This window comes from Symphalangus syndactylus, chromosome 6 (genome assembly GCF_028878055.3).
Source record: "Symphalangus syndactylus isolate Jambi chromosome 6, NHGRI_mSymSyn1-v2.1_pri, whole genome shotgun sequence".
Classification (NCBI taxonomy): domain Eukaryota; kingdom Metazoa; phylum Chordata; class Mammalia; order Primates; family Hylobatidae; genus Symphalangus; species Symphalangus syndactylus.
This window is the reverse complement of record NC_072428.2, coordinates 141,645,436-141,669,993: the sequence shown is the minus strand read 5'-3', so window position 1 is coordinate 141,669,993 and position 24,558 is coordinate 141,645,436. Positions and strand designations below refer to the sequence as shown.

The 24,558-nt window shown below is 36.7% G+C and overlaps 1 protein-coding gene across 20 annotated transcripts in view; it reads left to right on the top strand.

Annotated features, from left to right (window-relative positions):
• The window catches only part of KMT2C (lysine methyltransferase 2C), a 306,855-nt gene that overhangs the window by 171,772 nt on the left and 110,525 nt on the right, over positions 1–24,558 (top strand). For 18 of the 20 annotated variants that reach the window (XM_063641729.1, XM_063641726.1, XM_063641730.1 and 15 more), the window contains 7 exons: positions 3,727–3,898; positions 5,748–5,862; positions 16,189–16,358; positions 16,814–16,965; positions 18,675–18,788; positions 19,688–19,765; positions 21,298–22,016. In XM_063641729.1, coding sequence (XP_063497799.1) covers positions 3,727–3,898; positions 5,748–5,862; positions 16,189–16,358; positions 16,814–16,965; positions 18,675–18,788; positions 19,688–19,765; positions 21,298–22,016 — 1,520 coding nt within the window. The remainder of the gene's footprint in view (positions 1–3,726; positions 3,899–5,747; positions 5,863–16,188; positions 16,359–16,813; positions 16,966–18,674; positions 18,789–19,687; positions 19,766–21,297; positions 22,017–24,558) is intronic. The other 2 variants (XM_063641734.1, XM_063641733.1) reach the window with 1 other exon arrangement.

The window sequence follows — 24,558 nt, the reverse complement described above, 5'->3', positions numbered from 1 at the left end:
GAGCAAAAAGAGATCAATTTTTTTTTTTTTTTTTTTTTGAGACGGAGTCTCCCTCTGTCGCCCAGGCTGGAGTGCAGTGACGCAATCTCGGCTCACTGCAAGCTCCGCCTCCTGGGTTCACGCCATTCTCCTGCCTCAGCCTCTCCGAGTAGCTGGGACTACAGGCGCCCGTCACCACGCCCGGCTAATTTTTTTGTATTTTTAGTAGAGACGGGGTTTCACCATGGTCTCGAAGAGATCAATTTTTAAATGTACATATTTTGAAAGATAAATACTGGTACACTCTTAATATTAAGAAACATAACTTCCCAACTGTGTCCTTTCTATCAAAAATGAACTAATTTATGATGCTTCCATTGTTAGATTAATGATTTATTTTAAATGCCTGTCACTTAAAGAGCCATTTAAAAGTGATTTCAGCAGTAAGTCCTTCACTTAAAATATGTTCAATAAGACTTGATTCATGTTAGGCAGTTGGGGATACAAAGTTAAAAAAGTTAAGGCCCCTGTCCTTCAAGGATTCACAGAGTTGTGCTGTAATTAATTGATAGGTAACAGAAGTTTCTTGTAAGCATACGGGTAAAAGTAATACTCAACAACTAAATGGGTATTTGGGGGTGGTAATAGGTATTCAGGAAATAATGTGCAGAGTTTTTTTTTTTTTGAGGCAGAGTCTCACTCTGTCACCCAGGCTGGAATGCAGTGGCGCAAACTCCAGTCACTGCAGCCTCCATCTCCTGGGTTCAAGTGATTTTCCTGCCTCAGCCTCCTGAGTAGCTGGGACTACAGGCATGTGCCACCACACGCTGCTAATTTTGTATTTTTAGTAGAGATGGGGTTTCACCATGTTGGCCCGGCTGGTCTTGAACTCCTGACCTCAAGTGATCCACCTGCCTTGGCCCCCCAAAGTGCTGGGATTACAGGCGTGAGCCTCTGTGCCTGGCCACGAGCAGAGTTTTGAAGGCTGGGAGCACAACAGAAACACAAAATTTCAAGCAGAGGGAACAGAATGTGTAAAAGCACACAGACATGAATAGCATGTTATGTGAGGTGCATGGTAGACATCCCACCATGACCACGAAATAGTGAGTGGTTCTGAGATTCAGTTGGAAAGGGAGATAAGGGCCTTTTTGCCTCATACTTGAAAATTCTGATTTTCTTTTAGGTGGAAAATGAGGTATTGGTGGAGTTTTAATTTATACAGAGGTTAACAATTAGATTTACATTTTTGAAAGATTGTTCTGGATGTGTAGAAAATGATTTAGAGACGATGTCAGAACCATAAGTAGAGATGATTTGATGCAGAAGATACTGCAATTAGCGAGACAGAGTATTAGGTAGGCGCAAAGGTAATTGCAGTCTTCGCCATTAAAAGTAATGTCAAAAACTGCAGTTACTTTTGCACCAACCTAATATGATAGACTAAACTATAACATGTAAGGAAGAATGATGTGTAGGAGGTTTAATACATAAGAATTGGGATCTGGCTGGATGTGTTGGGTCGGGGCTGAGTTCAGAGTCAACAGTGATACTAAGGTTTCTGCCTTTATCTATTCTTGAGAAAAATGGATGATGTTTCAGTTTTTTAAAAAAGTTTCACTTTAGAGCAGTTGAGTTTGAGTGTTTTTAGAACATCTGGCTATTGAGATCCAGTAAGACTTGAAGAATAAAGGTTTGGGGTTTATGAAAGAATTCTAGGGCCAATAATACAGACTTAGGAATCATGGTGGCATTTTATGGTGTGAGAGTTGATGTGATCACAAAGGGAAACTATGGGGGTATTAGGAAAGAAGGAAACGGATGAAATCCTAAGAAACCCCAGCATTTAGAAAGATTGTATAGGTACAAAAGCCAACAAAGGAGGATGAGATGAAAGTAGGGGAAAACTAAGGAGAAATTAGGAGAGAGTTGCCATGATAGAAACTAAGGAAAGGGGCGTTTTAATGTGGGAGTGGCTAGCAATGCAAATGCTACAAAGTGCAAAAAAGCCAAAGACTAAAAAGTAACAATCAGGTTTCCTATGGGCATTGGCAGCCTCACTAATGTAGCTTCAGATGAGTATTAGATGCTAAGCCAGACTTCGTGAAGTATGTCAGAGGTCCAGCCAGCATCCAAATTTTGAAGTCTGTTTTTGTACTGCCCTCAAGCGAGGAATTATTTTTACATTTTTAAAAGAGTGTAAATAAAAACAAAAAGTCTGCTTTTTTTGTCAGAGACTGCTATGGCTCCAAAGCCTAAAATTTACTATCTGGCCCTTTTCAGGAAAAGTTTGCAGACTCTGGTACAAATAAAAGAAATATATTTTTACTCTGTTTCAAGATGCTTGACTGGAAAAGAAAGAACGTATGAGTCAGAGAGAAATTGGTAGGATTGACCAAACCTTCAAAAAATGGAAAAAAGGCTGAGTGCAGTAGCTCACATCTGTAATCCCAGCACTTTGGGAGGCTGAGGCAGAAGGATTGCTTCAGCTCAGGAGTTTGAGACCAGCCTGGGCAATGTGGCAAAACCCCGTCTCTACTAAAAATATAAAAATTAGATGGGCATGGTGGCACACGCCTGTAATCCCAGCTATTGGGGAGGCTGAGGCATGAGAATCCCTTGAACCTAGGAGGCGGAGGTTACAGTAAGCCGAGATTGCGCCACTGCACTCTAGCCTAGGTGACAGAGTGAAACTCTGTCTCAAAAAAAGGAAAAAAAAAATGGTTCATATACTTTGTGATACTTGTTAAATACAGGCATATTTTTATATATTATCTAAGGTTGGTATGATAAGCTTGACTGGAAAAGAAGGAACATATGAGTCAGAATAATAGATAGGAATGATCAAACCTTCAAAAAATGAAAAGATTCATGTACTTTGCGATACTTGTTATATACAGGCATATTTTTTATACATTAAGATTGGTATGATTTTAGAATACATTATTTTCCTTCTTATTTTGCAATATGCATAAGTTTAACTGTATATTTGGCAGGGCAGTTTATCCTTATATTTTCTGTTTTATGTGGTAAAAGAACTGTTAGTACATTTTCTTTTAATCCACATTTAGGGATGGATGATGTCCATAATTATGCGGATTTTAATGCTTTTACAACTAGACATTAATATAGATGAATATACAATTAGTATATTAAGTAATGCGTTTGTGTATGAATATGTAGCTTCTGTCTTTAATGTTCTTCCACATAAGACATTTTCCAGTAATTTAAAAAAAAGCCCTTATATGATTTGAATAGTCTGTTTATGCTTAAGAAGCATCTTAGTCTAATTGATATTAACGTTTCTTAATTTTGTCTCTTATCTGATTTTGTAATTTCAAAATCTAACATTCAAAGAAAATGTTTATGTTACACTGCAAAGCGTTTCTCAGTATTTTCCTTGTTTGGTTCTTTCCAGTAAGCATATATTGAGCATTAATTAGGTATCCAGCATTATCATTGGCATATAGGTATAGAAAATTAAAGAAGAACTGCTTATGGTCTCAAGTAGATATAGCCACAAATAATTGCAAAACTATACGATTAAATTTAATGTGGTTACATTTAGATTAAATACGCTACAGTGTTTTTATTGATACCTCTTTCTGATTAGATGACAATTCAATGTGAATAACTTCAAATGTCTGAAAGGGTCATGATGCAAATCCTTTCAAATGATTTTACTGTAAAGTCAGAAAAAAATTAAATTCTTATACAACAATTTCATTGTTTTACTGTTAATTATAGCAAAGGAAGATGCAAACTGTGCAGTGTGCGACAGCCCAGGAGACCTCTTAGATCAGTTCTTTTGTACTACTTGTGGTCAGCACTATCATGGAATGTGCCTGGATATAGCGGTTACTCCATTAAAACGTGCAGGTTGGCAATGTCCTGAGTGCAAAGTGTGCCAGAACTGCAAGTAAGTTTTAATTTCAATTCAAAGCTGTGTATTGGGTTTAAGAGGGACCCTATTACAGGTGCTAAAGGTTTGTGTAATATAATAGAGGTGGTTCATATTTTAGCCGTATTCATTCAGAGTGACTTCATCATACTTAAAAAATTACTGGATATTAACATTATTTTGAAAGAAGTCTAAACAAAACTGATTTTAATCATTTAAATTGCTCTGGTTGTCTAAAGAGCTAATTTAAATTTGCCAACAATTTAAAAAATAAGCGATATTAACAATTTAAAACAAGCATTAGAAGAATAAAGTAGCTTTTCTTGAGAGGTACTGGGGAGGAGCTTTAATAGGATTTAAACCTCTAACTATAGAGGTAGAAGAATTAGAGTTGAGCCAAAAAATCAGTCATGTGTTTGAATTTCCATTCCAGGAAGGACAATTTCTACTATTATTTTAATGTACATCTGCATCTCTCTAAAAGCCACCTTGAGTAGATCCTGGTCAGCATAATTCCAAAACGAAATATGTGGCATTTACAAATTTGTAAGGGGGTTATCTTTTCCTATTGTATTTCATCTCTTGGTCATTTCTCCAGTCTTTTCTGTGATTTCCGCTTGCACCCCATGATTCTAATGGGCATGATAATTTGGGGATGTTACCAGCATCTTCATTTATAGGTTGAGAATTTTTGTTGTAACCAGCAAGAATTATGCCCAACTGCCATGATCAGTCTGTTTTTATTATTTAGTTTGATAAGAAATAAGCATTAATATCTTAGAGTTATGTGACATAAATAGGACTGTCTACCTTCATATTTTGGTAAAAATTAGATAAAATATTTAGTAAACATTTATTCGATACCTTGTATCTGCACTCAGTTTCTTGGGAAGGATTAAAAGAACTTGAAGGAAGAGTACTTGTCCTCCAAGATCTTTCCATGTAGCTGAAGAGATAAAACATGTGACTTTTTATGGAGAGGATGAACTGAATAATAATTGGAGGCCAACTGACCCATCTTCCTGTTGACTTCTATTTATCCCCCAGATTTCATTCAGAGATTCCTCTCTCAACTCTTCTTGCTTTCCCCGTTTTTTTCTTTTCCCCTCCTCTTGAATTTAAAATCATAGTATCTGAAAGTGATTAATAATCAAAAGTCTCAACAGAGATAATGCTATAGGACAGGGGCCCAATCTTTGGGGGCAGAAGAGTATTTAGAGAAAGATTTTAGGTTTTCAACTATAATTCTTAATAATTATGACAGGGTTCGTATTATGAAATAATTATTCAGCATTTAATTGCTTAATAGACATTCTAAGCACTTGAACCTGCATTACATTTAATTCTCACAGTAATCTTTATTATTCTCGTTTTGTACCTGAAACTCAAAGAGCTTTAGTCTAAGTTGTTTAGTGACACAGCTAGAAAACAGCAGCCTGAATACAAATAGAGATCTGATGCCAAATTTGATCCTCTTTACATCATATGACAGTGTCTTTTCAATTTGCTGTGTCAGGATTTGTTCCTTTCCACACAGTAGCACCTAGCAGTTATGGCGCCTTCCTCTCAAAAATTATATTTTAAAAGTAAAGATCAGAGGCTATTCATCTTGCCTTAACCCTTCCTCCTTTGCAGGAATCCTAAAATGGCTAGAGCAAGTTAACCGTAGGTGAGCATTGAGTAAAGATCACCATTTAGGAGGTAATCCTTATGGCAGGGTTACCTCTGTTATTATCTGCAGAGACAAAACAGATACTGAGGTATTTATGAACTGTGCAGTTCCCAGGACTGATTATTTTCATGATTACTTATGTTACAAAACGTAAGTTTAAAGATAAGGCATCATTAATGCTATCTTATTTTTTAGACAATCGGGAGAAGATAGCAAGATGCTAGTGTGTGATACGTGTGACAAAGGGTATCATACTTTTTGTCTTCAACCAGTTATGAAATCAGTACCAACCAATGGCTGGAAATGCAAAGTAAGTTGTTTATTTATTTTTTTAAATCCTCTGTATGTTTTATATGGAGAACAGACAAATCGGATACCTATTCAAATCTATACATTACCATCAGCTTTTTAAAAAACAGCTTTATTGACATAATTGACATACAATAAACTGTACACGCTTCAAGATAATGAACATAGTCATCACCGTCAAAAGTTTCCTGGTGCCTCTTGGCTTGCTTTGTGGCTGTTCAAACCCAACCCCTCTGTCTTCCTAGTCTGCTTTTACTTCCTAGATTAGTATTCACTTCCTAGAATTTTTAATAAAAGCTTCATATAGTATATACTCGTTTTTGGTCTGGCTTCTTTAACTCAGTGTAATTATTTTGAAATTCATATTGCTGCACAGATCGGTAGTGATTCTTTTTTATTACTGAGTGCTGAAGATACCACAATTTGTTTATTGAATCACCTGTTGGTGAACATTTGGGTTGCTTAAAATTTTGAGCTATTATAAAAAATGCCGATGAACTTATTAATTAACTTCCTACCTCACTTGGCTTCTGCCCCTTCAGGGTGAGGTGTTCAGAGCCGGGTTGGGGGCAGTGGGGTAGTGGGGATAGCCCTTGGAATCCGAGGTGCAGTTTAGCTTTTAAGCTTAGTCTTCCTGGGCTGCTGGTGTCGCGAGGTTGAGGGATGGAGATGACCCTCAGGTGCTGCATGGGCCTGGAGCTTGTTTTTCCTGGAGCTGGAGAGGGCGTGATGGCCCGTGTGTGGCAGTGGAAGGCACAGCATTGTCATTGCCCTTCTTGGAACTGCTTTTTCTAGTGAGGAGGTGGAGGGCCTGGGAAAGGAGGGTGATGTGGCCAGAACCCCAGGTCCCCGGCAGGGGGGAGGAGGTGGGAGCAGACGCAGAGAGATTCTGTACCTGCGCCCTGTCCTCGCCAGTGAGGTTTGGCACCTAGAACTGCAAGCAGTATTACCAGGTTCTGTTGTGGTCTTCAGCAAGTTCTATTAGGCATCTGCCTGAGTGGTGGGGGTTGAGGGGAGGGGCCTTCTCTCCTGGGGGAAAAAAGAGCTGCTGGGTAACTGTGCTCAGCTGTGGCTACCTGGGAAGTGGGGCCTGAGGGCTGAAGAATTGTGATGAATTCTGGCCTGCTTCCTCAGTTCAGATTCCTTCTCTTGCTGAATGACTTATCGTTGGAAAGGAAAAACTGCTGTTTGACTGATTTGTATATTTATACTCTTACCTTCACTCAGTTCCTCTACTTGCCTTTTTACTTTTAATACGAAGTTGAATTTGTAATTCATTTTCTTTTCTAAGGAAAAAGGGCATTTAAGTTTACCTTAGGCTATAGCTTTGGCTGAAGCCAAATTTATTGTATTTGTAACTTTATGTATGTGTATACCTTACCAAATAACTTTGTTTTTTTTTTAAGTTGTGCTGAAGTATGTTAATTTATGCTTTAATTTCATTTAATCAGATAATTTAAGGTAGGTTTTTTAAGGTAAATGTTTTGATACTTGAAGTAGTGACTTTTTAAAGGTGTAACATTTGTGTTTACTAATTTCATTTAGGTGAAGTCCTTTTACCTTATTTTTTGACTCGTTGATTCAACAAGTTGTTACAATTGACCACTATTAATTGTTCCTATCAATTTATCATATTTTTAAACAAATACCTTGTGGCTGTTATTTAGCAAGTAGGTCAGGCCAGTGTTAATATATTGTGCTTTTTACCAGTATAAAATTGTTCTTTATTCTATGTAATGTGTTTTTTGTTGAGGGATCAGGAAGGGCAGGTATTTTGCTTTGCCTGACACTATGGCCACGTAGGGTGTTAAACAGTTGAATGGTTGTCTTTTCACATCTTTTTATTTTGGATTCTTTTGTGTTATAAAAATGTATCTTTTGAAAAGCTTAATAGAGGTAACTGTTTGGATTGATGGTTGTAATTGAAATGCTTGGCTGTTTTGAGGCAAAATTGTTCTTATAATTTCTATTTTTCTCTTCTTTTACTTCCTGCAATGATTTATAATTCAGAATCTCATTTTGTGAATGTAAATGATTATAAATGTTAAAGATATAAATTTTCTCCCATTCCCCACTGAAAATGAAGTTTTTATTCCCCTTTTCTCTGTTTGATTTGATTAACCTAGATTATAAACCTTGTCACAATTTTCTTGCAAAAGTATATTTCCTCTGTTAATTCCAACTTTACCCTCAATCTTTTGGAGTCTTGGTTATGTTCCTTTAAAAATAATTATAAATTTTCTGAAACCCTGCATGTCTGAAAGAGACTTCCCTTTAGGCTGTAAGAACTTGGCACAGTATAATGTTTCATATTACAAATTTTTCTTTTTTATACTCAGAAAACATTTTCTTCAGTTTTTTCAGTTTATGCTGTCAGAAGAAAAATCTTACTTTAAAAAATTTAATCATAATCCTTTTTTTCTTCTGAAAGTTTTGGGAGATGTGTGAATCCCCATCCCCCCCTCCTACCCCAGCACCTTTTTAAAAAAATATATTTACTTAAAAAATTACCTTCTTTACACTCTCTAATAATATCTAGTAACTACTGGATAATTTTTGTCTCTTGCTCTTAATCTTCTGTATTATGGTTTTCATTATCTTGAGAACTGGTAGAGAATTCTGGGTGTCTTTCTCAGCTTGTTCTGTCTCCCCTTTGGTGTGCTTCTTTCTAATTTGCTGTTTGTAATCTGCTATTCTCTTTTTGAGAGTGACAGAATTACATAATTTCTGGGAATACTATTGGATACTTAATCTTTTTATTCTGTTCTATGAAGGCACTATAGTGTGGTGGTTAAAAGCTTATGCTGTGGAGTCAAATTGCAGTTTTTTCAATTACTAAATTTATGATCTTTGGCTACCTATTTAACTTCCCTAAGTCAGTGTATAGAAGGTTAACGGTACTTACCTCACAGGGATGTTGGATTTAATGAAGTGGTATCTATAAAGTGCCCAGCACAATCCCTAACACAAAGTAAGTACAGAAACAGTTACCATAGAGTTTTTCATGGATTGAAAGGTTTGTCCTTTGAACCATTTGAAGAATGATCATCTTTCTCTGCTGTTAAATTCTTCTGTAGTTCTGAGTCATAATTTGCTCATTTGTTTGCATTTAACATTTGAGTGTTTACTGTGTGCGAACATCACTGTAGTGAAGGCTGGAGATGTTGGGGCAAATCAGTGTGCCCCCACGGGGCTGTCAGTCTAGTTTGGGGCTACTCCCTAGTGAGCTGGAGTGGGGGTGATTTTTTCAGGATCTTTATTGTAAACCAGTCATTGTCAGATAGGTTTCTTTTTCCTATTTTTATCTCAAGAATGTCTGTTTGTTGGTATGTTATGTGTTTTTAGAAAGTTTTTACTTGAAAATAAGTTCAAACTCTAAAAGCTGGAAAAAATAAAAATAATACCCGTATCCCATTTACTTAGATTTATCAGTTGTTAGCATTTCATTATCATTGGGCATGCCCTCTCTTGCTTTCTCTCTGTGTGTATGTGTGTGTGTATGTGTGTGTGTCTCTGTGTTTGTGTCGCTATTCCCCCTAACCCCCTACTATTTGAGGGTTAATTACATACATTGTGCCTTTTTACTACTATTTCAGTATGTATTTCTTAGGAATATTCTTAAAAAATCACAATCTTGCTATCAACTTCCTAAACTTACATCAATGTAGTATGTTTATCTAATATACTAGCCATATTCCAGTTATGTCATTTGATCTTATGTCCGTCATAACCTACCCCTTCCTCCAAGTAGGTTCTAGGATTTAGTTTTTGTCATTGGTATTTTTGAAGAATAGAGTTCTTCTCGTTATACTTGTTTTTTTCTTTTTTCAAACAGAAATTTCCCCATTTTGTCTTTGATATCCCCTTATAATTAGATGAGAGGCATGCATTATTGGCCAGAATACTGCAAAGTGCTGATCCATCCTCAGGGTATCACAGCTGGAAGCACACATTATTCCACTTTCCCTCATGGGAATCACCTGGTCAGGCTGTTGCCCAACTTCTTTTTCCCCCTCCTTTATATCTAATAAAGCAGTATGTGAGGACACTTTAAGACCATGCAAATATCTTGCTTTTCCTCAGAATTTCCTTCTAGATTTTAAAAACTTACTCCCTAGGCCAAGTGTGATGGCTCACACCTGTAATCCCACCACTTTGGGAGGCTGAAGCAGGTGGATCACTTGAAGTCAGGAGTTCGAGATCAGCCTCGCCAACATGGTGAAAAAAACCCTGTCTGTACTAAAAATACAAAAGTTAGCCGGGCATGGTAGCAGGTGCCATGTAATCCCAGCTACTCAGGATGCTGAGACAGGAGAATTGCTTGAACCCAGGAGGCAGAGGTTGCAGTGAGCCGAACTCATGCCACTACACTCCAGCCTGGGTGACAGAGATAGACTCCATCTCAAACAACAACAACAACAACAGCAACAACAACAACCACCTTACTGCCTGATGATGCCATTTTAACCTGCTTTCTTTTGGTTGCAAATGATGCATTTCCAGCTCTAGCACTCCCACCACATTTACCAGTTAGCCCTCTGCTTTCTTTTGTAAGCAAGAACACTTCTTTCACATGTTAAACTTATTATTAATATTGACTCATGAGCTCCTGTTATCTTCAGTCATTTACAACTCATTACCTAATTATTTTTTGGCTCAAATAGTCCCATACTTGCCGTCAGTTGCTCCTTCAAGCTGGTGCTGGTGTTCTGCCCTCACCACTTATTTGAACACTTCATACTTTTTGATGTAACAAGATGTTACAAGCTCATCTTATATCTCCCGTTCCCCAGTCCTGGAAGAATTCCATTGTTAAATAAGTAACCCAGATTCCTTTAGTGGGGAATGGGTGCTGGGTGTGCTTATTGCTACTGGAGGGTGTTTGCTTCTTCACTCTTTCAGCAGGTGGTGTCAGGAAATACATGCATGTGTATACACTTACAGAAGTTTGTCCAACCCATGGCCCGCAGGCTACATGTGGTCCAGGATGGCTTTGAATGTAGCCCAACAGAAATTCATAAAATTTCTTAAAACATTATGAGGTGGTTTTTTTTTTTTTGGGGTGTGTGTGTGTGTGTGTGTGTGTGTGTGTGTGTGTAGCTCATCAGCTATCGTTAGTGTTAGTGTATCTTGTGTGTGGCCCAAGACAGTTCTTCCAATGTGGTCCTGGGAAGCCAAAAGATTGAACACCCCTACACTTACATATATACACATAAATATTCATATACATATACATAACTTAGAAATAATGAATTTACACCAGTACCTCCAGTTCTTATCCTTCTCCGCTGAGTTCTTTGCCTTCTCATTCTTACATGTCTGTTCTTCTACAATAAAAATTCTGGGTTGTAGCAACTTCAGCACATTTATTCAGTTGCTCAATCTAAAAAGCAAATCTGCTTCAGTTTGCTCTCAGTAATAGATTTTATTCCCCTTTTCTTAGTGATTTAATTTTTTAAATATAGAAGATATTAGTATACTTTCAAAACTCAAAGTTATATAAAGTTTTACTCAGAATTGTCACTGCTTCTTGTTTATTACTTGTACCCCATTTCCCCCAACCTCTTGGAAGTAACTAACTTCATTGTTTTCTGTTTTAAACCTCCTGCTATTTTTCGTCTAAGAATAAGAAGATGTATTGCTCTTACTTTCAGTGAAGGTAGCATGTTGTATATGTTCTTTTGCATGTTGCTTTTTTCATGTAATAAAATCTGGAAATCACTTCCAGGCAAGTTAGGCAAGTTCAGGAGATCTCATTCTCCTTTTAAACAGCTGCATAGCACTCCATTGTGTATCTGTGCTATGGGTTACTCAACCAATGGCCTGTGCTTTGGTATTTCAGAAGTTTACGATATTTTGCATTATAAATGATTTTACACTCCCTAGCTTTGTGCATGTGTGTTTTTGAATTATCAGGGACAAATCTGTAGGGTAAATTCCTAGAAGTAGGATTATTGCCTCAGGAGTATACACATATGTAGCTTTGTTAGATACTGTCAAATTCCCTTTCTTGGGGCTTATGGTACTTTGCACTGCCACCAGAGATGTGTGAGAGAACTTTTCCTACGTCTTTGCTAACAGGATGACTTGTTCAGCTTTTGAATGTTTGTCTGTCTTCTGGGTGAAAAGTGGTGTATCAATGTAGTTTTAATTTTTGTTTATCCTAAGAGTGAAGTTGATCGTTTTCTCATGTGTTTAAGGGTCAGTTATTTCTTGTGAATTGTCTGTTCATATGTTTTGCCTGTTATTGAAGATTTTGGCATTTTTCCCTAAATTTAAGAGTTCTTTATAAGTTAGGGATGTAAGGCCTTTATCTGTTTTTGGCATTTTTCCCTAAATTTAAGAGTTCTTTATAAGTTAGGGATGTAAGGCCTTTATCTGTGTTACATGATGCAGATATTTTCTGCTAGCTTATTTGTTCTTGTTTTTTTTTTTTTTGCTTATTTGTGTGAGACAGTGTCTCACCCTGTCGCCCCGGCCATAGTACAGTGGTATGGTCATAGCTCACTGTAGCCTTGACCTGGGCTCGAGCAATCTTCCTGCCTCAGCCTCCCGAGTTAGCTAGGAGTTATGTGTACCACCAAGCCCAGCTAATTTTTTACTTTTGTAGAGACAGGGTCTCACTATGTTGTCCAGGCTGCATTATGTGTCTTTTGACTTTGTTTTTATTATTTTCTTTTTGCCATGCAAAAGTTTCTTTTTTATGGAGTTAGATTTATTAATCTTCTTTTGCTTCTGGATTTTTGAGTCATATTCAGAAAGCCTTTCCCTATACTGAGGTTATAGAGGAGTTCATATTTTCTGCTAGGATTTGCATTGTTTTTATGTTTTATTTATTTTGTCTTATTTTTGAGATAGAGTTTCGCTCTGTTGCTCAGGCTGGAGTGCAGTGGCTCAATCTTGGGTCATTGCAACCTCCCCCTCCCGGGTTCAAGTGTTTCTCATGTCTTAGCCCCCCCAAGTAGCTGGGATTACAGGCATGCGCCACCACGCCCAGCTAATTTTTGTATTTTTAGTAGAGATAGGGTTTTGCCATGTTGGCCAGGCTGGTGTTGAACTCCTGGCCTCAATTGATCCGCCTGCCTTGGCCTCCCAAAGTGCTGGGATTACAGGTGTGAGCCACCATGTATGGCTTGCATTGTTTTATTTTTTACATTTAAATCTCTGATCTATTTGGAGTTGATGTTTGTGTATGATGTGCGTATCTTTTTCCAGCTGGCTATTCAGTTTTCTAAAAACCATTCATAAAAAGACTGTCTTTGCCCTAGTGACTTGAGATTCCAGACTAGAATGTTAGATTTCATTGAACTTACATCTGGAACCTCTTTTCCATTCCATTGATCTGTCTATTCATTCACCAATACAACATTGTTTTAGTTATAGAGCCTTTGTAGTATCTGGTAATGTTGGGCCCCCTTCAGAACTTATCCATTTCACAGGTTTCTTAGCTGTACTTGTGTATTTGTTTTTCTGTATAAACTTTAGGATCACCATATGTAGCCCCAATAAAAACCTCATTGGAATTTTTATTGGAATCACATTTAATTTATTGAGTGTCTGGGTGCGGTGGCTCACACCTGCAATCCCAGCACTTTGGGAGGCCAAGGCAGAGATATTGCTTGAGCTCAGGAGTTCGAGACAAGCCTGGGCATTATGGTGAAACTGCCTCTCTACAAATACAAAAAAAATTAGCCAGGTGTAGTGGCACATGCCTGTAGTCCCAGCTACTCAGAAGGCTGAGGTGAGAGGATCACTTGAGCCCAGGAGGTCGAGGCTGCAGTGAGCCATGATCATGCCAGTGTATTCCAGCCTGGGCTACACAGCAAGACCCTGTCTCCAAAACATATATATTTATTTATTTTAGTGAGAGTTGATTGACATTTTGATTTTAAGACATCCTAACCAAGAACAAGGGATGTCTTTACAAGTTTGTTAAAGTCTAGTTTTGTGTCTTTTAGGAGCGTTTTATAATTTTCTTCATACTGATTTTGAACATTTAAGCTCATTCTTGAATATTTATTTTTCTGCTGTTATAAATGGGGTTTTCTTACTATCCTTTAACTCGTTGTGTGTGTGTGAATTCTATTGCCTTTTGCATGCTAATTTTATAACCTAGTACTTTGTTGAATTCTTTTATTGAATTTTTGAACAATTTTCTAGGATGTTCTAACTCTGTTTACAAATTAGAGTTTTGTTTCTTCTTTTCCTGGTCTTATGTCTCTGTTTTCATTTGTTTCCATGTTTGCACTGGCTCCAGAACCGTGTTAAAATAGTAGTGGAGATAGTAGGCACCCTTGCTTTTTCCTGTGCTTAGTGGGAATGCCTCTCAGGCTCCCCCATAAAATAAGATGTTGCCTTTAGAATCGAAGTATTTATGTTGGTCACATTAGAGAAATACCCATCCATTTTTACTTTCTCAAGAGTTATTAGTAATGGGTTTTGATTCTTCCCAAAGACTTTCTTTAAGTATCTGTTGCATTGAAATAATTTTTTCTCCTCAGACCTTTTGTTAAACTTTATTAATGGATTTTTCTAATATTAACTATCTTTGAATTTCTTGTATAAACTGTACCTGGGCATAGGTATTATTTTCTTAATGTGGTATTAGAGTCTGTTCGATAGTATTTTATTTAGGATTTTTTTTTCTCCTCATTTGATAAAGGATAATACATTCTTTTAAAAAATATATGTATATGTATTTTAAAAGATGGGGTCTCTGTGTGTTGCCCAGGCTGAATTCTACCTCCTAGGCTCAAGAGATCCTTCTGCCTCAGCCTCTCAAGTAGATGACACCACAGTTCTGTGCCTCTGTGCCCAGCTATTTAGGATTTTTGCATCAGTATTGTTAAGTGCATTCATTTTAATCTTTAAGACTAGCTGATCTATGGTTCCTGGTAGTTTCTGTTTTTAAGTGAGCATCCCTTTCATATCAACCCGGTAGCACAGAAAGATAAAGTTCCTTTTTATTGATGTTTTAGATTTGAAATTTGGGGGGGGGGGTAATGAGAGCCCCACAATGTATTAACCTTATACCTAGGGATACCAAGGGTTTTAAGGCTGACTAGCTCGCAGGCACAGAAGTAGTTTTGGCTGGTCTCTGGTTGGCCTTTTACTTCATAAACAATTCTAATTTGGTAAGGATAGGACCACTCTCTCTATTCTAAAAACACGAAGGGCCATCATTGGACTTCTGATGTGGAGCAGTTTATTTTCACATTTTCAGACACCAAGTCACATGGAGTTGACCATGCTCTGTGTTTCCCCACCCACCACGGCAGTCTCACATTGTTGCCCAGGCTTGAGTGTAGTGGCATGATAGCTCCCTGCAGCCTCAAACTCCTAGGCTCAAGCAATCCTCCTGCCTCAGCTTCCCAAGTAGCGGGGACTACAGGTGTGCGCCACCATGCCTAAATAAAAAAATTTTTTTTTTTTTTTTTGTAGAGAAAGAGGTGTTTTGTCTTCTTGCCCAGGTTGGTCTCAAATCCCTGGCTTCATGCGATCCTCCCATCTCGGCCTCCCAAAGTGCTGGGATTACTGGCATCAACCATTGCACCAGGCTGGCCATGCTATTGTTTTAGAGTTCTTTAGTTTTAGGTTTTAGTTCTTAAGCTACCAACAAGCAAGTGGAATACTGTAGCAACACCATTTTGCTTTCTGCAGTGTAATAGGTTGAGTAGACTTACTCCACAAAAATTACTTCCTGATCCTAGAATATGTTTCTTTTTTTGAATTTTGGGTTGCTGTCTTTTTGGTTTTATGTCTTCCACCTATATGTTTTCCTGGATATCCCCATTCCCTTATTTACATTTTCCTGGAGATTTTAGTGCAGATTTTGTGAGGCACATCAGACATTGAAAACAGCTTTTTAAAAGGTGTATACCCTAAGGCCAGGCACAGTGGCTCACACCTGTAATCCCAGCACTTTGGGAGGCTGAGGCAGGCAGATCACTTGAGGTCAGGAGTTGAAGATGAGCCTGGCCAACATGGTGAAACCCTGTGTGTTTAGTAAACACAAAAATTAGCTGGGTGTGGTGGTACACACCTGTAGTCCCAGCTACTCAGGAGGCTGAGGCAGGAGAATCACTTGAACCCAGGAGGCAGAGGTTGCAGTGTGCCAAGATTGTGCCACTGCACTCCAGCCTGGGCAACAGAGTAAGAGTCCATCTCAAAAAAAAAAAAAAAAACGTATACCCTAAATCAGTGTCATGAAAATAAAAGCTTAACGTATAATTCACAAATGATTCATGACTTTTTAAAGGTTTACATCAGAACTACAATTACAAATGCATAACAAACTGTTTTTGTTTTTATTTTTCCTGGTGTTTAGAATTGCAGAATATGTATAGAGTGTGGCACACGGTCTAGTTCTCAGTGGCACCACAATTGCCTGATATGTGACAGTTGTTACCAACAGCAGGATAACTTATGTCCCTTCTGTGGGAAGTGCTATCATCCAGAATTGCAGAAAGACATGCTTCATTGTAATATGTGCAAAAGGTAAGAAGATAGTTATTCTATTCAGTAATTTTGTCGATTGTTTTATTCATGTGGTCATTTGCTCTACCATCTTACAGCTTCTAAGTTTTTATCACTCTAGCAATTCCATCAGTACTGATTGCTGTTATAGATGGAATTAAATGATGTTTTTGAATCTCAAAGGCATAAGGAAGTAAATGGGCAAAAGATAAGAGCAGACTACATCAGAAATGAGCACTAATAGGGGAAAGTAAAGAGAAAATAGCTTAAAAACGTCAAGTAAAAATACGGCAGCATCTCTAGTGACATCCACAAATGTCCTTTAAAAGACCTTTGTCAGTTAGCAACCCCTCTAACCTCTCTCCTCTCATCCTTAATTAACCGTTTTCATATCCAGCTTTTCAGCAATGCCTTCTCTTTACCTAGATAATAACTTGATGTTAGAAATTTTTATTTAAGTATACTTATCACTGCAGGTGGGTTCACCTAGAGTGTGACAAACCAACAGATCATGAACTGGATACTCAGCTCAAAGAAGAGTATATCTGCATGTATTGTAAACACCTGGGAGCTGAGATGGATCCTTTACAGCCAGGTGAGGAAGTGGAGATAGCTGAGCTCACTACAGGTAAATTTGAGAATGATTTATTTTTTTAAATTTTTTGTTTTTGTAATGTTGTGCCAATGTATCACCAATATATTGCTTTAATCAGGAAGAGAGGATCCTGTATTCCAGATTCCATCTTGTTCTCAGTTTCTCAAACTTTAAATGTATTTGTTATCTTAGTCATCTCTGAATCTGATGGCTAAAATCTAATCTAACTTAAGATAGTTTTTTTTAGTATTTGAATTCCCGGTCTAGTGTGCCTTCCTTCACTTGTGTTCTTCAGGCCGACAGTGGAAGTTCCCCAGTCTTTGGGTTTGCTTAGTTTGTTCTTTATAATGTGGGTTGTTTTTCTCTAAGCATGTTGTAGTTTTGTAATGTCCTTCTTAAGTTTATTATCACCTCTTCAGCCCAGGATTTTGTTCAGGTATGGAATATTTTTAGTAGTATCCTACTGTTATAAACATGAGTCTTAGAGGGTAAAGGTAATAGAACTGCTCGCCAGATTGTTTTTCATTTTCATCATTATGAGTGGCAGCTTTTATAAAAGTTGTCTTTATCATCTTCAAGGATAACTAAGCATCTTAATGACTAACCTTTCATTTCCAGGATGCCATCAGTATTTAGTTTTGAAATATCCTTTTATTTTTTTTATTTTATTTTTTTCTGTTTTTCTTTATTTTTTTTTATTATACTTTAGGTTTTAGGGTACATGTGCACAATTTGCAGGTTTGTTACATATGTATCCATGTGCCATGTTGTTTTGCTGCACCCATTAACTCGTCATTTAGCATTAGGTATATCTCCTAATGCTGTCTGTCCCCCCTCCCCCCACCCCACAACAGTCCGCAGAGTGTGATGTTCCCCTTCCTGTGTCCATGAGTTCTCATTGTTCAATTCCCACCTATGAGTGAGAACATGCGGTGTTTGGTTTTTTGTCCTTGAGATAGTTTACTGAGAATGATGTTTTCCAGTTTCATCCATGTCCCTACAAAGGACATGAACTCATCATTTTTTATGGCTGCATAGTATTCCATGGTGTATATGTGCCACATTTTCTTAATCCAGTCTATCGTTGTTAGACATTTGGGTTGGTTCCAACTCTTTGCTATTGTGAATAGTGCCGCAATAAACATACGTGTGCATGTGTCTTTATAGCAGCATGATTTATAGTCCTTTGGGTATATACCCAGTAATGGGATGGCTGGGTCAAATGGTATTTCTAGTTCTAGATCCCTGAGGAATCACCACACTGACTTCCACAATGGTTGAACTAGTTTACAGTCCCACCAGCAGTGTTAAAAGTGTTGCTGTTTCTCCACATCTTCTCCAGCACCTGTTGTTTCCTAACTTTTTAATGATGGCCATTCTAACTGGTGTGAGAATAATGTGCCAGTTACCTTTTAAAAAAAATTGTTTGAGAGGTGGGTTCTCACTGTGTTGGCCTGGTTGGTCTTGAACTCCTGGCTTCAAGCGTTCCTTCCACCTTGGCCTCCCAAAGTGTTAGGATTACAGGCATGAACTACCACGGTTGGCCCACCTTTTGATGCATTATAATTTTCATGTTTTTTAAAAATGTAAATATATATGTGGTTCAAAAGAGAAAAATCTGAAGAAAAACTTACAGCATTTTTGGTGATGATTTGCCCTTACTCATAGAAAATCATAATTGTTGACTTAATTAACAAAAAAAAACTCATTCTGAGCTAAAGAATTAATAATTTTTTGTTAAGATTATAACAATGAAATGGAAGTTGAAGGCCCTGAAGATCAAATGGTATTCTCAGAGCAGGCAGTTAATAAAGATGTCAGCGGTCAGGAGTCCACTCCTGGAATTGTTCCAGATGGTAAGAATGTTTAATGGATATACTCTTGTTTTTGAAGAAAATGTGTATATACAATAAATATGTGAATATTGACTAAAACTTCAGTAAAAGCCAAGATGCAGTCACTTAGGAAGAGTTTTTTAGTAAAATAATCTTAGACAAATTAATAGGAGAAAGGACATGCGTGTATTTGTAGTTCAACTATCATCTAGATTTAATCATAAGTACTTACTTGGTTAAGGGACCAAATGATTTTTCATTAAAAAGCAATTCGTGTTTTTATTTCTTTAGTTGTAGTTGCTAAGTAGAGCTGTGCTGATGATATGTTTCATGCTGAGATAATGAAAAATTTACTATATTGGATCATCTCAGCAGTCTATTGAGGGTTATTTCACTTATTTCCATGATATTTCAATTAAGCTTTTTGTAGTACATATTGATAAGAGCTATTACTGTACTTGCAGATCTGGAATTAATAAGAGACCATATTGGGGGAAAATTACTTATTACATTTAATCACAGGCTCATCTGAAAGTCTTTGGTGTTGTATGTGAAGTTGTATGTTCAATTATATAGTATACATAAAAATTATAATGTATACATAAAAAGCCACTGAGATGTTTTGAAATTTATTAAGTTTACATATAACAACTCTCATTAAAAGTTATTTTCTATGATCTTTCTCGTGAGGTCTAGTTGTTATAGAAAAAGAGAAAAAGACAATTAAAAAATTTTTACCATAGTGCAAAAACTTCTAATTTTGTCTTCATAACTTACTAATAAGTGGTACAGTGTTTCATGCTTATATTGGAAATTGACATTTAGTAGAATAAAACTGTTTACTCAAATTACTGTAGCAGGAACAGCGTTACAGAAATTTTGACTCCTTCTTAGAGATTTTATAAATGTGTTACTCACAGCAGTTCAAGTCCACACTGAAGAGCAACAGAAGAGTCATCCCTCAGAAAGTCTTGACACAGACAGTCTTCTCATTGCTGGTAAGCAGTATGTTCATATTGTCTAATTTGATTGAGTTATAAGGTAATGTCTTTATCCCAAAGACATGTTTGCAATTGCTGTATGTATACACATTTTAGTAACTAAATCTTTTAGTTAAGAGATTCTGGAAAAGAGTTGACAATGGATCTAAAGGAGATTAGTTTCTCTTGAAAGGGTTTTTTTTTTTTTGGAAGGGGGAGTTCATGGTTAAAAATATTTTGTACTATCAGATCTGTTATTTGGTAGTCTTCTTTTATCCTTACCTGTAGTCTTTCAATAAAGTGGGAAAGAAGATGAGATTTCAGTTTGATATCAGAACATGTATAGGCCTGGGCAATATAGTGAGACCCTGTCTCTACAAAAATAAAGTATCTGGGCATGGTGACACATACCTGTAGTCCCAGCAGCTTGGAGGCTGAGGTGGGAGGACCACTTGAGCCCAGGAGGTTGAGGCTGCAGTGCGCCATGTTTGTGCTACTGCACTCCAGCTTGGGTCACAGAGTGAGACCCTGTTTCAAAAAAAAGAACATAGATAAATTTTAGTCACTGGTTGGTAAATGAGGCTAGCAGTGTCTTTTTACTGTAACTTAAAAATTACCTTGATGGGCCGGGCGCGGTGGGTCACGCTTGTAATCCCAGCACTTTGGGAGGCCGAGGCGGGTAGATCACGAGGTCGGGAGATCGAGACCACGGTGAAACCCCGTCTCTACTAGAAATACAAAAAATTAGCCAGGCGTGGTGGCAGGCGCCTGTAGTCCCAGCTACTCGGAGAGGCTGAGCAGGAGAATGGCGTGAACCTGGGAGGCGGAGCTTGCAGTGAGCCGAGATCGCGCCACTGCACTCCAGCCTGGGCGACAGAGCGAGACTCTGTCTCAAAAAAAAAAAAAAAAAAAAAAAAAAATTACCTTGATGAGATTGAGTTAAAGGTTTAACATACTGATATCCTGATTTAAAATTTACCAGTGACTATATTTCTGATATCTAAGTTTATAGATTTCCTGAGATTAGTCTTTTAATTTATAGACAATGATGAAGAACAAGGATTATATCCAAAGAATATTTTGGGTAGGTTGGCAGGTATGGTTAAGCAAAATAAATATTGGCGGTTAGTAAATCTTTTCTGTCTGTTCTTTTGAGTCTATAGTAACTTTGTTACAACTAGGTATCTACTGTTAGAAAATGCCTACACATTCTAGATCAGTCTTTACTTTTTAACTTAGGTACCTCACATAACATGATTGATCCTCATTTTCTTAACTAAAAAATGAGTATGAGAACTTTTCCTGTGTAATTTTCAATCCATTTGGAAGTACTTAAGTTGTAAAACATAATGTTTTCATTAGGTTTTCTGGTGTGTGGCTGATTCTAATCCATAAATCCTTGTGTACTTTGGCTTTCATTCACTTAATAATTGCCTGCTTTGATGAATGCCTTCTGATTTAAGTTCTAGTGTAGCCAAATGTTTTATATATCTATAGTTAGAAAATTTAAAGTTTGTACATTACCATAATAAATGTTCTGAATTTTGTAGTATCATCCCAACACACAGTGAATACTGAATTGGAAAAACAGATTTCTAATGAAGTTAATAGTGAAGAAATGAAAATGTCTTCTGAAGTGAAGCATATTTGTGGTGAAGATCAAATTGAAGATAAAATGGAAGTGACAGAAAACATTGAAGTGGTTACACACCAGATCATTGTGCAGGAAGAGCAACTGCAGTTGTTAGAGGAACCTAAAATAGTGGTATCCAAAGAAGAATCAAGGCCTCCAAAATTAGTCATTGAATCTGTCACTCTTCCACTAGAAACCTTAGTGTCCCCACATGAGGAAAGTACTTTATTATGTCCTGAGGAACAGTTGGTTATAGAAAGGCTACAAGGAGAAAAGGAACAGAAAGAAAATTCTGAACTTTCTACTGGATTGATGGACTCTGAAATGACTCCTACAACTGAGGGTTGTGTGAAAGATGTTTCATACCAAGGAGACAAATCTATAAAGTTATCGTCTGAGACAGAGTCATCATTTTCATCATCAGCAGACATAAGCAAGGCAGATGTGTCTTCCTCCCCAACACCTTCTTCAGACTTGCCTTTGCATGACATGCTGCATAATTACCCTTCAGCTCTTAGTTCCTCTGCTGGAAACATCATGCCAACAACTTACATCTCAGTCACTCCAAAAATTGGCATGGGTAAACCAGCTATTACTAAGAGAAAATTTTCTCCCGGTAGACCTCGGTCCAAACAGGTAGGGTGATTTTAATGATATCGACAGAAAAGATACTGGAACAATTCTATAAAATCAGAAGGTATATGTGTAGCTTTGGTGTGGATGGCAACTTTTTCTGTCTTCAGATAGAACTTCAGTGTAATGTTGATTTATGTGTTTCAGCCATTATTTTTTAAATGCTGTTAATGAAGACTGTCATTTATTAAATTTGAGGTGATCTTATTTGGAATTTCAACTCAGTTGGGCCATAAAGATGCAACCTATTGATAATAGTTTCTAATAGAAAGAACTTTAAAAATTCTTTTAGTTCTGTGCCACAGTAAAAATAGAGCCTAAAATACAGTATAGTTTTGGGTATACAGTAACTAACATCTATTATTTCCTTCTAATATATTTATTTATTGATATTATTCATTGTATATATTTTTAACTGCATAAACATCAACATTTATGACAAGAATTTTCCATGCTGGGGAATTTCTCATTTTGATGTTTTTATTAATTGCTAACTCTTGTGGGATTTTTTTTTTCAAGTAGGACTTATTTCAGTAGTTTCATGGAAAAAAATCTTAGAATTGTACTGTTGATTTTCAGTAAGTAAAGATAAATCTTCCTGTGACTGCTTTACATCATGTACATTCTACCCTTTAAGAATGAGTTCCATTTCTTTTTAAGTGAGATTTAAGTAAAACTGCATGGCAAAATGAAGGTACTATAGGTACGGATTATTTATTGTTTTACAAAATTGCTACTTTCTGAAGTGTTTTTTTAAAATTGCAAGATAACAAATAGTGGAGAAGTGTTAATTCACAATAGTAATTTGGAGTTTTAAGTTTCATGATTGAAATTGCTTCAAGTTAAGTTTTAAGTTTCATGATTTAAATGGATTAAAGTTTGGCTTTTTATAGGAATAATATCTTGATTTTGATCATATAATTTTAAAACTGTAAGGCCAGGCTTTTAAGAAAATCATTTTTAATGTGAAAATTAGTCTCCTCTATATCAAACCCAGAAATATTTTATTCTCTAAAGACAAGGTACACGAAAGGCAAAGTAGTTGTCAGATGGGATTTAGCTGTTTCTGCGTGGCAAAGACGTGTGCAGTAAAACTAGGCCACTCTTTATATATGCCTTTTTCTAAGTATTTTCCTTGACAATTGTTTCTGCTCTACCGTGAAAGATTTTTCTTCTCAAACCAGTTGTTCTCCCTTCCAGTAAGTTTTTTTTGTTTTGTTTTGAATAGTTACATAATAATTAATGTCGTTCTGACTCTGAAAAGACTTTAGCAATGGAAATTTGAATCTCATTTACTTTTGGTTAATATATTTACATTCTTTAAAGATACTGCTTCATATGTATTCCTGTTAAATTTTACGTATCTCTCCTTCCTGGAAGACTTTTGTTTCAATTGAGAAACCATATTCAATACATTAGGACTCTTTTTCTGTAGACTTTATGTTCCGAAATATTGGGGAGGGGGGTGTATTTCCAGGCTTATTCCATCTTATATGAGCCATGTCCTAGTATTTTGCTGAGCTGTCTTTGAATTCCCAAATCCGATGATAATCTTTCTGTTTTTCTGCCCCTCTTGTACTACTTCATCATTTGCTGCTAATCTTGTAAGCATTTTGTAGGCTGTGTTTTCCCTCCCTCCAGCTGTTTAGTTTTCCAGTCTTGGTTTTAGTTATGTAGCAAACAGCCTTCACTTGATGATGAACCTGCTAATATAGTGCTGTTATTAGGGAGAGTATGAATTGAATAGTACAAGATAGATCTTCCATTGGTGATGCACTGGGATCATAACTTGCAGGAAATATTCTATAGATAGCAGGAATGTGTATATCTGTATATTAGAAATACTGAAGTTCAGTATTCTGTTACATGAATTTCTTTGGTATCAGGCATTTCTGTATTATACTTCTGTTTTTATTTACTGTTTCTTCTACATATTCTTCACACTGGAGACTGGCTGTAAAATAAGCTGCATTTTCCTGGCTGTGATTGTGATGTAAGCAAGATTCTTTGGTTTCCAGCTATTTTTTGTTAACGTCACTGGCATTTTCTATTTTGTTGAACATTACCAATTCTTTGGTCTTTACCAGTACAGTAATTAGTAACCAAAGAAATGTAGATTTACCTTAAGTTCTGTTTCATGGTGGGCAAATTATTAAGTTGATTTTAATCATTTTCTATAATAGTATTATATGAGCTCTTCTAGGAATTCACTTCAAAATTAAATGAACATTTTAATAGGAAACATCTGAAAGATCTAGTTTGTGATAGCTAGTGATTGGATTATCAGATGTTATCTGGAGGTACAAGCTAGCCAACCAGTAGAATGGTAAGCCAGTGCTGTCTAATATAAATATAATGCAGACCATCTGTGTAATTTTAAATTTTCTAGTAGTTACACTTAAAAAAAAAAAACCAGGTGATATAAATTTTAATCTGTTTTATTTAACCTGGTATATTCAAAACAATATTTCAGCATTTAGTATAAAAATGAACAAGATGCTTTATACTTAAAACATCAATTCTGGCTCGCTGCATTAGAAGTGCT